The 12,576-nt window shown below is 41.9% G+C and overlaps 1 protein-coding gene across 1 annotated transcript in view; it reads left to right on the top strand.

Annotated features, from left to right (window-relative positions):
* The window catches only part of pcloa (piccolo presynaptic cytomatrix protein a), a 383,977-nt gene that overhangs the window by 261,995 nt on the left and 109,406 nt on the right, over window positions 1–12,576 (top strand). The window contains exon 17 of the mRNA XM_072241857.1: window positions 1,021–1,151. Coding sequence (XP_072097958.1) covers window positions 1,021–1,151 — 131 coding nt within the window. The remainder of the gene's footprint in view (window positions 1–1,020; window positions 1,152–12,576) is intronic.

The following is a 12,576-nucleotide window of genomic DNA, read 5'->3' as shown; positions in this document are numbered from 1 at the left end:
CCCTCTCATCCACGTCCCCATCCAAATTTCTCTTGAATATTGAAATTGAACCCACACCATACTCTCACCACTCTCTAGGTGATGAAGTTCCCCCTCAGGTCTAACTGAAATATTTCACCTTTCTTCCTTAACCTATGACCTCTAGTTCTAGTCACCCAACCTCAGTGGAAAAATCCTGTTTGCATTAATACTATCTACACCTGTCATAATGTTATATACCACTATCAATTCTCCCCTATTGTCCTATGCTCCAGTGAATAAAGCCTAGATCTATTCAACCTTTCCCTGTAACTCAGGTCCTTAAGTCCTAGCAAAATACTTGTAAATGTTCTTTGTACTCTTTCAATCTTATTGATATTTTTCCCATAGGTAGGTGACCAGAAATGCTCACAAACTTCCAAATTTAGACTCTCCAACATCTTAAGCAACTTCAACATAACATCCCAACCTCTGTACTCAGTACTTTGATTTATGAAGCCAATGTGCCCAAAACTCTCTCTATGACCCCATCTGCCTGTGGTGCCACTTTCAAGCAATCATTGATCTGTATTCCCAGATCCCTCTGATCTACCACACTCCTTCTCATCCACCCATTCTGGTGGCACATTCTTTTGTCTATGGTGAATGATTTTATTCTTTTTGGCGATAGCAGAAGGATTTTGATTGAAACAATAATGATTAAATCAATATGAGATTGGTTCCTCTTATCCTACAATTTATACCACATTTAGAACTGTCACTAAATTGAATATTACATGGTGGATACATACATATTGTCAACGTAGTGTCACAAAATGCAGTACATTAAAAATTCCCTCATCAGTTATTCTACAATGCAGTGAAAGGATCGCTGAGATTAGCAATTTGGTCTGGCAATTGCAGAGTAATAATCAGACTCTAAATAAATGTCTCACATTTCTCAACCAGGAAAAGGAATCAGAAAACATCAGCAAAAAATGGGAAATATATCCTGTAGCTACTTCTAACTTTCTGTCACTTGGATTCTCTTTTTCCCCTTAGTTGCAAATGAACTATGACAAGCAAGTTGGAAATCTCATTGTTCATGTTCTCCAAGCCAGGGACCTTGCTCCGAGAGACAACAATGGTTATTCTGATCCATTTGTTAAGGTTTATCTTCTTCCAGGCAGAGGGTAAGGAAAGTAACTCTTGAATTCCAATGCCTTCATTCTCCTGATGTGCAAACGCTTTGGCCCAATAGAAACCAGAACTCTACAGCACAGGACAGATCCTTCAGCCCATCATATTGTAGAAAATTAATTAAACTAGTAATTAAATGCCTAACTAAACTAATCCCTTCTGCCTGCATAATATTCATATCCTTCCATCCTGTGCATATTCATGTGTCAATAAAAGAGCACCTTATGTGCCTCTGTCATATCTGCTACCACCCCAGCCAGCACATTCCAGGCACCCAACACTCTCTGGGTAAAACAATCTAAACCCACACATTTCCTTTGAACTTCACCCCTCTCGTCTTAAATACTTGCCCTCTCGTATTTTGACCCTTGGAAAAAGATACCATCTGTCTACTTATGCCTCTCATAATTTTATAAATGGTGTTGTTTTGGTATTTTCTAGATTCAGTAATTTGTACGATATACAAAATATGGTAAATGATGGAAATTCAGCTTGTTGCATTGAACTTGTATATTTCAATGGTAAAGTTCTGGTTAGAAATGGCTTTGAAATCCCTGTACCACTGGCCCCACAATCACCAGCTCTTTATGTATCCCAAACCAAATCTGAGCCTAAGGGCTCCTATTGTGAGATTGTTGTCTTAAAATATCTTAAGGAGGTTGGACACAATAAATACCGTGTATTTCAATTTACCTGCAGACAACATCTTGATTGGGGATGAAGACAATAATGTCAATTGACTATCAAAGTTATCTTCCGCCTCAGTCAGCATGAGCTAAATCATTCAGCAATATTATCAGCTTGATACCAATCTTTAAGCTGCACATTTAACTAAAAACACCTTGATGTGAATTCATAAATTTAGGTTTTTATACAGGGAGAATGATTTTAAAAGTTCTAGATGTACTCCAATAGCAAATACCATGTTCAATATTATAAAGATGAAGTACATTATTTGATCAAAGAATTTCTAGTGTTCTTGTTAACACTTTGTACTTTCTATACTCATATATTAGATTATTTAGGAATATGATGTCACAGACACCAATGAGAAGCAATTTGCATGTTAAAGTAGACACAGGCTTTTATTTGTAGCCTAAATGGTTCAGTGGTTAAAATCTTATTAAATTTTTGTCTGACTTATCACAAATAAAGTTAATAAATGATTTCTCTTTCTCAGCCTACATAAGTCATGAGCAGTATCGTGCTGGTATTCCAGTAACACAACCGAGGCAGGATGTTCGTGTATTTACAACAAATTAACTTTAATAATAATAAGAATATTTGAAGAGTGCTTGGCTGAGTACTTGTGGCACGGACGGAGGCCATTCAGTCCACGGAGTCTGGGATGATCTGAGAGTTAACCAACATAATGCCACCATCTACCATTGGCACCTTACCTGCAGGTCAAAGATCAAGTACACAGGAATGTACTAGTTAAATATGATGAGGAATTCTTTAAGGCAACAAATTCCAAAAAACCTACTACCCTCAGGGTGAATAAAATTCTCATTAACGTCCCGCTCATCTCTGCAGCAAATATTTAAAAGATGTGCCCCCCGGTTTTTGACATCTCTCAAGAGAAATACATCTCTGTCTTGTTAGAGCACCGCCTTACTTAGGTTAAATTTCATATGTTATTTCACTCTTATCTAGGTTATTAATGTATTACCGCACACTTTTCTAAGTTAAATCCCTTTTGCCATGTTTTTCCTAACTGACCAGCCCACTTGCTCGGTGTCAACCAATTCCTGGATATTCTATAGGTTTCTTTATCATATTCGCATCATTTGGACTTATTTGCTTCCAATAAAAAAAGGAAAAACATGAGAAAAATCATTAAAGATGTTTTGGCAAAGCATAGAAAGAAATCAAGTTAACCAAGCAAGGTCAACACAGATATGTGAAAGAGAAATCATGTTTGCCCAGTTCATTAGAGTTCTCAGTAGTAGCTACAGTGGGGTATTATACCTCATGATGTAAGAGCTGTCTGTTTTACAGGAAACAGAGTTCAGGTATAATTAGGTCTTACAGTCGTGCAAGATATTAGAAGTAGTGAGCTTTCGGTATCAGTACTTGGCCTCAACGTTTTACCATTTATGTAAGTGACTTGGATGTCGAAACTGAAGGTGAAGTTACTAAGTGTGTTGGTGGTACGAAAGCTGAGATGAACAATGGCAAATCACAGTAAGAGGCAGGACCCTGGGAGTGTTGTAGAATATGGCTCCCTGAAAGTGGACTCAAGGTAGACGGGGTGGTAAAGAAGGCTTGCGGCATGCTGGCCTTCACCAGTCATGGCTGTGAGTATAAAAATTGCTAAGTCATGGTGTAGTTGTACAAGTTGCCACACTTGGAGAAGTTCATTCAGTTTTGGACTCCCTGCAAAGGGAAAAATGTTGTTAAACTGGAAAAATGTTGAAACGATTTACAAAGGTGTTGCCTGGACATGGGGGACAGTTACAGGGGAAGTTTGGAAAGGCTAGGACTTTATTTCTTAGTGTGAAAAATTTTAAATAAAGAGAAGCAGAGTAAGTTTTGAGGAGAATGTATGGAGACTACATTGTTTTGCAACAAAAGTATATGCAGATGCAGCAGTAATTAGGAATGCCAACTATGTTAGCAACATTGAAAACAAAAGTGAGGAGCTATTGTTCAATTTAAACAGAGCATTTGTCTGATCTCAGCTAAAGTACTGTTAATGCATTAGAAAGAGTTATTAAAAATGTAACCAGAGTTATACTTGGAGTAAAGTTGAACAGACTGGGTGTTTCGAAAAGTGTGAGGGGATTTGATTGAACATAAGATCACAGAAGGCTTTGACAGGGTGGATGCTCAGAAGTTGGTTTCTCCTGTGGGAATATCCAGAGCAAATTGTTAGCATTTACTAATAAGGGGGCTAATTTTTAAAAACAAGAGATGAGGTGGATTGTTCTCTCTCGCAGATCTTCATTGGAAATCATTTCTTTAAAAAGCAGTGGAAAGCCTTTGAATATTGTTAAGGCAATGTAAAATTATTTGCAGATAAACAAGGGGGTGGATGGTTACTGCAGATAGAAAGGAATGTAAGGTTCAGTTTACAAACAGGTCAGTTAGATATAAGCAGCTGGGATGACATGAATCCTTTAAGGAATAGAAGTGGTGTACGATTACACATAACAGGGGAATCAGAAAGGCAAAAAGGGAACATGAAATAGCTTTGGCAGATAAGGTCAAGGAAAATCCTTGGAATGTCTATAGGGAATACTAAGACCAAAATAGTCATGATGGAGAGAACAGGGCCCCTTAAAGATCAATGTGTATGGAGCAACACAAGATGGGTGAGGTGTTAATTGAATCTTTCTCAGTTGTATTCACCATGGAAACTAGAAGTTCATAGAGTTATATAACATAAAAACTGGCCTTTCCATGATGCCTACCTGACCTAGTCGCTTTTGTTTGCATTTGGCCCAGATCTCTCCAAACTTTACCTATCGATGCATTGTCAAAATGCCTTTTAAACATTGTAATAATACCTTCCCCTACCAGTTCCTAGTTTCTAGATCCATTTGAAAGGTTAGATAACCTTTTTCAGTGCACTATACCAATTTTGATGACAAAAGCAAACTAAGTTTGGGTCTCAGCTCGAAACATCAGCTGTTCACTCATTTCCTTAGATGCTACCTGACCTGCTGAGTTCCTCCAGCATTTTGTGTATGTGTAGCTTTGGGTTTCCAGCAGCTGCAGGTTTTCTTGTGTTTGTGATGAACCTGACTGTCCAGGCAGACCCTGCTTCCACCCCACTGAACTTGCATCTGCATACCTTGACCCTGTTTTATCCCCTCTGGTTCAGTCCCTTCCTGCCTACACCCGTGACACTTCACATGCTCTTGTTCTTTTACTTGACTTTGTTCCCTGGCCCCAATTATCTCATTTTCGCTCTGGATGTCCAATCCCTATACACTTCCATTCCCCCATCAGGAGGGCCTTAAATCTCTCTGCTTCTTTCTAGACACCAGACCCAACCAGTTCCCATCCACCACCACTCTCCTCTGTCTGGTGGAATTGGTCCTCACCCTCAATAATTTCTCCATCGGCTCCTCCCACTTCCTTCAAACCAAAGGTGTAGTCGTGGGCACTCACAAGGGTCCCAGCTGTGCCTGCCTTTTCGTCAGCTACGTGCAACGGTCCATGTTCCAAGCTTATCACCAGCATCAGTCCCCAACTCTTTCTATGCTTCCTGCACCCATGCTGAGCTCGTCAATTCATCAACTTTGCCTCCAACTTCCACCCTGCCCCCAAATTTACTTGGTCCATTACTGAAAACTCTCTCCCCTTTCTCAATGTCTCTGTCTCCATTCCTGGAGACAGTCTATTTAATCTTTCATAAACTCACTGACTCTCCCAGCTATCTGGACTATACCTCTTCCCACCCTGCTTACCCTTTTCTCAGTTCCTCCATCTCCACTGCATCAGCACTCAGGACAAAGCTTCTTAGCACAAAACAACTGAAATGCTCTCCTTCTTCAAAGAAAAGGGCTTCCCTTCCACCAGCATCAACACTGTCCTCATCCACATCTCTTCCATTTCACGCTCATCTTCCCTCATCCCATCCTCCTGCCATCACACCAAGGATAGGGTTCCTCTTGTCCTTACCTACCGCCACACTAGCCTCTGCATCCAGCATATAATTCTCCATAACTTCCACCATCTCCAATGGGATCCCACCACCAAGTACATCATTCCTCCATCTCTACCTCCACCCCCCCCCCCGCCACTTTCAGTTTTCCACAGGGATCACTCCCTACTCAACTCCTTTGTCCGCTCTTTCATCTACACTGAACTCCCTGCTGGTACTTATCTTTGCAAGCAGAACAAGTGCCACACCCATCTCTACACCTCCTCCCTCGCTGCCATGCAGGGCCATAAACACTTCTTCCAGGTGAGGCGACACTTCACTTGTGAGTCTGTCAGGGTCATCTATTGTATCCCGTGCTCTTGTGTGGCCGCCTGTATATTGTTGAGGCCTGATGTAGAATGGGAGACCACTTCATTGAGCACCTTCGCTCTGTCCACCACAAAAAGTGGGATATCTCGGTGGCCACCCATTTCAATTCTACATCCCATTCCCATTCCAACATGTCAGCCCACGGCCTCCTCTACTGCCACAATGAGGCCACACTCTGTTTGGAGGAGTAACACCTTATATTCCATCCAGGTAGCCTCCAACCTGATGGCATGAACATCTGATAATTGCTCCCCTTCCTCTCCTTCACTGTTCCTCATTTCTGTTTCCCTCTCTCACCTTATCTCCTTACCTGCCAATCACCTGCCTCTGGTGCTATGCCTCCTCCTCTTTCTTCCATGGTCTTCCGTCCTCTCATATGAGATTCCCTCTTCTCCAGCCTTTTATCTCTTTCACTCAACTCTTTACTGCACCCCCCACCCAGTTTCGCCTACCACCTGCCACCTTGTACTTCTTCCTCCCCTCCCCTCACCTTCTTACTCTGACTTCTCCCCTCCCTTTCCAGTCCTGATGAAGGGGTCTTGGCAGGAAACATCAATTATTTACTCTTTTCCACAGGTCTGCTGAGTTCCTCTAGCATTTTGTGAGTGTTGCTTTGGATTTGCAGCATCTGCAATTTTCTCATGTTTGTGTAATCAAGCCAATTCTCATCCAAGTTGGTAGTATAAATAACAAACAGCAGTGGGGCCCAGGACAAATCAATGCAACACACCATCGCTCATACACTTCCAATCAACAACCCTCCATTACCATCATTGATTGCTTCCACCAGGCCATATGACCTATACTTCTGGCCCTGCCTACCATAAGGGACCTTGCCAAAGGCCTTGGTCAAGTCCACATGGACAATATCTACTACTCTGCCCTTATGAAATCCTCTTGAAGATCCTCAGTTTATCCCTAATCAATCTCAGCCTTTCCAAAGGGTGACACAGTAACGTAGCGGTTAGCTTAACACTATTACAATGCCAGAGACCTGGGTTCAATTCCCACCACTGTCTGTCAGGAGTTTGTACGTTTTCCATGGGCTTTCTCCAGCTGTGTAGCTGGGTGACCTGTTACTGCACTGTATCTCTAAATAAATAAAATTCAGGCAAATCCTGTCCCTCTAAATCCCCTCCAGTAATTGATCCACCACCAAAGTCAGTGTCACCAGCCAATTGTCCCCTGGTTTACTCTTGTAACCCTTCTTTCATATAGGCACAGCCACGGATAGGGAATCAATCTTCCAGTACCACACCCATGGATGTTGATGATACAAATAAGTTTGCCAGGGTCCTAGTAAGTTCTTCCCTGTCTTCCTCCAATGTCCCACAATACACTTCAACAGGCCCAGGGATTTATCCACCTTCATGTACTTTAAGACCGCAAGCACCCACTTTCTTGTAATGTGTAAATGTTTCAAGGATCACTATTCTCTTCCCTGAGCCAAAATATAGTGGTATATTGGACAAGAAGCATGTTATTTAGGACCTCCGCTAGATCCATAGCACATCTGTACAAATTTGTTAGAGTCTTCAGTGACATATCAAATCTCCTCAAACTCCAAACGAAATATAGCCACTGTCATGCCTCCTTTGTAATCGCATCCATATGTTGGACCCAGGAGAGATCTTCAGAGATGTTGACACCCAGGAACTTGAAACTGCTCACCCTTTCCGTAGCTGTCCCCTCAACAAGGACTGGTCAGTGTTCCTGAACTTCCCTTCCTGAAGTCCACAATCAATCCCTTGGTCTTACTGACATCGAGTGTGACGTTGTTGTTGCAACACCACTTGACCAGCCAATCTGTCTCACACTTGTACACCTCCTCCTTACCATCTGAGATTCTGTCGCCAACATCAGCATATTTATAGGTGGTGCTTGCGCCGTGCTTAGCCACACAGTCATACATGTAGAGAGAATAGAGTAACAAGCTAAGCGTGCATCCTTAAGATGCACCAGTATTCAAAGTTCAAAGTACAGGTCGACCTGCACTAATCCGACTACCTGTAATCCGGTTCCTTCGGTAATCCAGCACTGATTATGCTTAATGTGATCCTTCTGTAATTCGGCATTTTCACTAATCCAGCACTCCTCAGGTCGCAGTGGTGCCGGATTAGTGAAGGTCGACCTGTACATACCATATATATCACTATATACAACCCAGGGATTGTTACCATAATAGAATTAATGAACAACTGCATCAAGTGGGTGATTGAAAGGCAACAAATTGTGCAAATACAAAAATAAAGAAATAATAATAATACATAAATAGTCAAAATAAGCATAAATAAGGAGTGTTGATTGCCAGCAAAGAGGAGATAGTTTTTATTTTTGTTTATTTATTGCGAAACAATACTGAATAGGCCCTTCAGACCCTTTGAGCCACATCACCCAGCCACCCTCAATTTAACCCTAGCCTAATCACGGGGCAATTTATAATGACCAACTAGCTTATCAACCAGTACATCTTTGAACTGTGAGAGGAAACACATGCAGTCATATGCAGTGGAGAGGCAATGAGATTGCATCCACTGTAGACCTATTGTGGCAGTAGATAAATTGCTAAGGGAGGGTCTAGGTCCTTGCTTATCCATGATCAACCTTGGTATTGGCCTCTCATTATAGTAGATCATTGTAATTTGATGAGGATATGGTCATTAGAATGCATGTTCTAAAAATAGTTTTTATTTGTGTAAAATCAAAATAAACAACACAGCCTGATCTGACACCTTAGGTCATGTGCTTACACACCGACTTCAAATGAAACAGTTCCCTCTTTACATTTTGTATAGGTTGTTTTCCTATACTTCAGATTTTGGTGGTCTGATTCTCAAGAGATTCAATGAGGACTCATGACAAAAAGATGCACCAGCCATGGTGTCACTGTCAGTAGAGAAATGAATACACAACTGAATCCATATTCCTAACACTGAATACGTACCTCCAACACTGAAATTCATATATCTAACACTGAATCAATACCTCTAACACTGAATCCATACATCTAGTACCAAATCCATGCATCTAACACTGAATCAATACCGCTAACACTGAATCCATACATTTAATACAGAATCCATGAACCGATACCTCTAAAACTGAGTCGATCCCTCTTACACTGAATCCATCAGGCCATCAGACCACAAGACATCGGAGCAGAATTTGGCCATTTGGCCCATCATGGCTGCTTTGCCCTTTCATCATGGCCAATCCATTTTCCTCTCAGCCCAATTCTCCTGCTTTCCCCCCATATCCCTTCATGTCCTGACCAAACAAGGATCTATCAACCTCTGCCTTAAATATACATAAAGAATTGGCCGCCACAGCTGCCTCTAGCCATGAATTCCACAGATTCACCTTTCCCTGGCGACAAGAATTCCTCCTCAACTCCGTTCTAAAAGGACATCCTTCTATTCTGAGGCTGTGTCCTCTGAACTTGGAAAATTCCAACATAGGCCTTACACCATTTGATAGGTTTCAATTAGTTCACTCCTCATTCTTCTAAATTCCAGTGAATACAGGCCCAGAGCCACCAAATGGTCTTTATATGACAAGCCATGTAATCCTGGAATCATTTTTGTGGACCTCCTTTGAACCCTCACCAGTTTCAGCACGTCGTTTCTAAGACAGGGGGTCCAAAACTGCTCACAATACTCCAAGTGAGACCTCACCAGTGCTTTATAAAGTCTCAACATTGCATCATTACTTTTATATCCTAGTCCCTTGAAATAAATGCAAACGTCACATCTGCCTTCCTTACCCCAGACTCAACCTGCAAATTAACCTTTAGGGAATCCTGCGCAAGGACACACAAGTTCCTCTGCACCTCAGATTTTTATATTTTCTCTCCATTTAGAAAATAGCCAACCCTTTCATTTCTTCTACCAAAGTGCATGACCATACCACCTCCGGACATTGTATTCCATCGGCCACTTTTATGCCCATTCTCCTAATCTGTTTCAGTCCTTCTGTAGCCTCCCTATTTCCTCAAAACTACCTGCCCCTCCACCTATCTCTATATTGTCTGCAGACTTTGCAACAAACCCATCAATTCTATCATCCAAATCATTGACATATAACGTAAAAAGAATCGGTCCCAACATAAACCCCTTTGGAACACGAGTCATTGGCAGCCAACCAGAAAAGGTGCCCTTTATTTCCATTCTTTGTCTCCTGCCAATCAGCCACTGCTTTATCCATGCCAGAATCTTTCCTGTCATACCAGGAGCTTGTAGCTTGTTCAGCAGCCTCATGTGTGGCACCTTGTGCACAACAAAATCCAGGTACACGACATGACCCCACACACTTGGAACTTCCACCGTACTGCTAGTGTCTTCCACAATGAAGACCAATGTAAAGTACGTATTCAGTCCATCCGCCATTTCCTTGTCCCCATTCCGACCTCTCCAACATCACTTTCCTGCCGTCTGATACCCACTCTCACCTCTCTTTCACGCTTTATGTATCTGAAGAAACTTTTGGTAACTTCTTTAATATTATTGGCTAGCTTAATTTTGTATTCCATCTTTACCTTCTTAAAAGACTTTTTTAGTTTTGGTTTTTAAAAGCTTCCCAATCCCCTAACTTCCCACTAATTTTTGCTCTATTATATGCCCTTCTTTTGGGTTTTCTGATGGCTTCGACTTCCCTTGTTAGCCATGGTTGTGTCATCTTGCCTTTAGGATACTTCTTCCTCTTTAGGATGTATATATCCTGTGCTTTTCTGAATTGCTTCCAGAAATTCCAGACATTGCTGCTCTGCCATCACTCTTGCCAGTGTTCTTTTCAAACCATTTCTGGCCAACTCCTCTCTCATGCCTCCGTAATTCCCTTTACTCCAATGTAACACTGATACAACTGACTTTCGCTTCTCCTTTTCAACTTTTAAGGTGAATTCAATCCTATTCTGATCATTTATCCCTGAAGGATTTTTACCTTAGGCTTTTTCATCAATTCTGGGTCACTGCACAACACCCAATCTAGAATAGCTGATCACCTGGTAGGTTCAACCTCGAGCTGCTCTAAAAAGCCATCTCATAGGCTCTCTAGAAACTCCCTTTCTTGGAATCCCACACCAACCTGATTTTCCCAATTTACCTGCATATTGTAACACTGTCGTTTTGATATGAATTTTCTGTCTTCCATTGGAACTGGTAGACCACATCCTTACCACTGTTTGGGGATCTGTAAACAACTTCTATCAGACTCTTTTTACTCATACAGGTCCTTAGATCTGTCCATAACGATTCAACACCTTCTGACCCTATTTCACCTCTTTCTAATGATTTTATTTATTTTTTTAACCCATAGAGCCACACTACCCCCTGTCTTCTTGCCTGTTTGTTCGATACAATGTGTATTCTTGACAATTAATTTCCGAACTATAATCTTCTCTCAGCCATGATTCAGCGATGCCTACAACACCATACTTGCCAATCTGTAACTGTGCGACAAATTCATCAAGCTTATTCCATATACTGTGCACATTCAAATATAGTACCTTCAGTCCTGCATTCGCCCTTTTCAATTCTGTCTGCCTTTTACATTGTAACTCATCCTGTTGACTGCTAGTATGCCCTATCATCAGCCTCTTGCTAAAAACCTGTTTGCCTCTGTCTCACATTGCCTCTGTTTGTAAACAAACTGTTTCGTCTTCAGTACTATCATTCTGGTTCCCATCCCCCTGCCAAGTTAGTTTAAACCCACCTGGACAACTCTAGCCAAATTGCCCACAAGGAATCCACCTCTAAAACACAGTATCTATCCCTGTAACATGCAATCCATCCCTCTCACTCTGAATCCATAACTCAAACACAGAATCCATTCTTCTGTCACAGAACCCATACCTCTACAACTGCAGCCATACCTCTAACACTGAATCATAACTCTAAAACTGAGTACAACCCTCAAAGACTGAATCCTCCCCTCTAACACTGAATCCATTCCCTAACACTGAATCCATCCCTCTAATGCTGAATCCGTCCCTCTAACGCTGAATCCGTCCCTCTAAAGCTGAATCCGTCCCTCTAACACTGAATCCATCCCTCTAACGCTGAATCCATCCCTCTAACACTGAATCCTCCCCTCTAACACTGAATCCTCCCCTCTAACGCTGAATCCATCACTCTAACACTGAATCCTCCCCTCTAACGCTGAATCCGTCCCTCTAACACTGAATCCTCCCTTCTAACACTGAATCCTCCCCTCTAATGCTGAGTCCTCCCCTTTAACGCTGAATCCATCACTCTAATGCTGAATCCATCCCTCTAACACTGAATCCTCCCCCTCTAACACTGAATCCTCCCCTCTAACGCTGAATCCATCCCTCTAACGCTGAATCCTCCCCTCTAACGCTGAATCCTCCCCCCAACGCTGAATCCTCCCCTGTAACGCTGAATCCTCCCCCCAACGCTGAATCCATCCCTCTAACA

Source organism: Mobula birostris, chromosome 23 (genome assembly GCF_030028105.1).
Source record: "Mobula birostris isolate sMobBir1 chromosome 23, sMobBir1.hap1, whole genome shotgun sequence".
Lineage (NCBI taxonomy): Eukaryota > Metazoa > Chordata > Chondrichthyes > Myliobatiformes > Myliobatidae > Mobula > Mobula birostris.
This window is presented reverse-complemented; position numbering and strand designations above follow the sequence as displayed.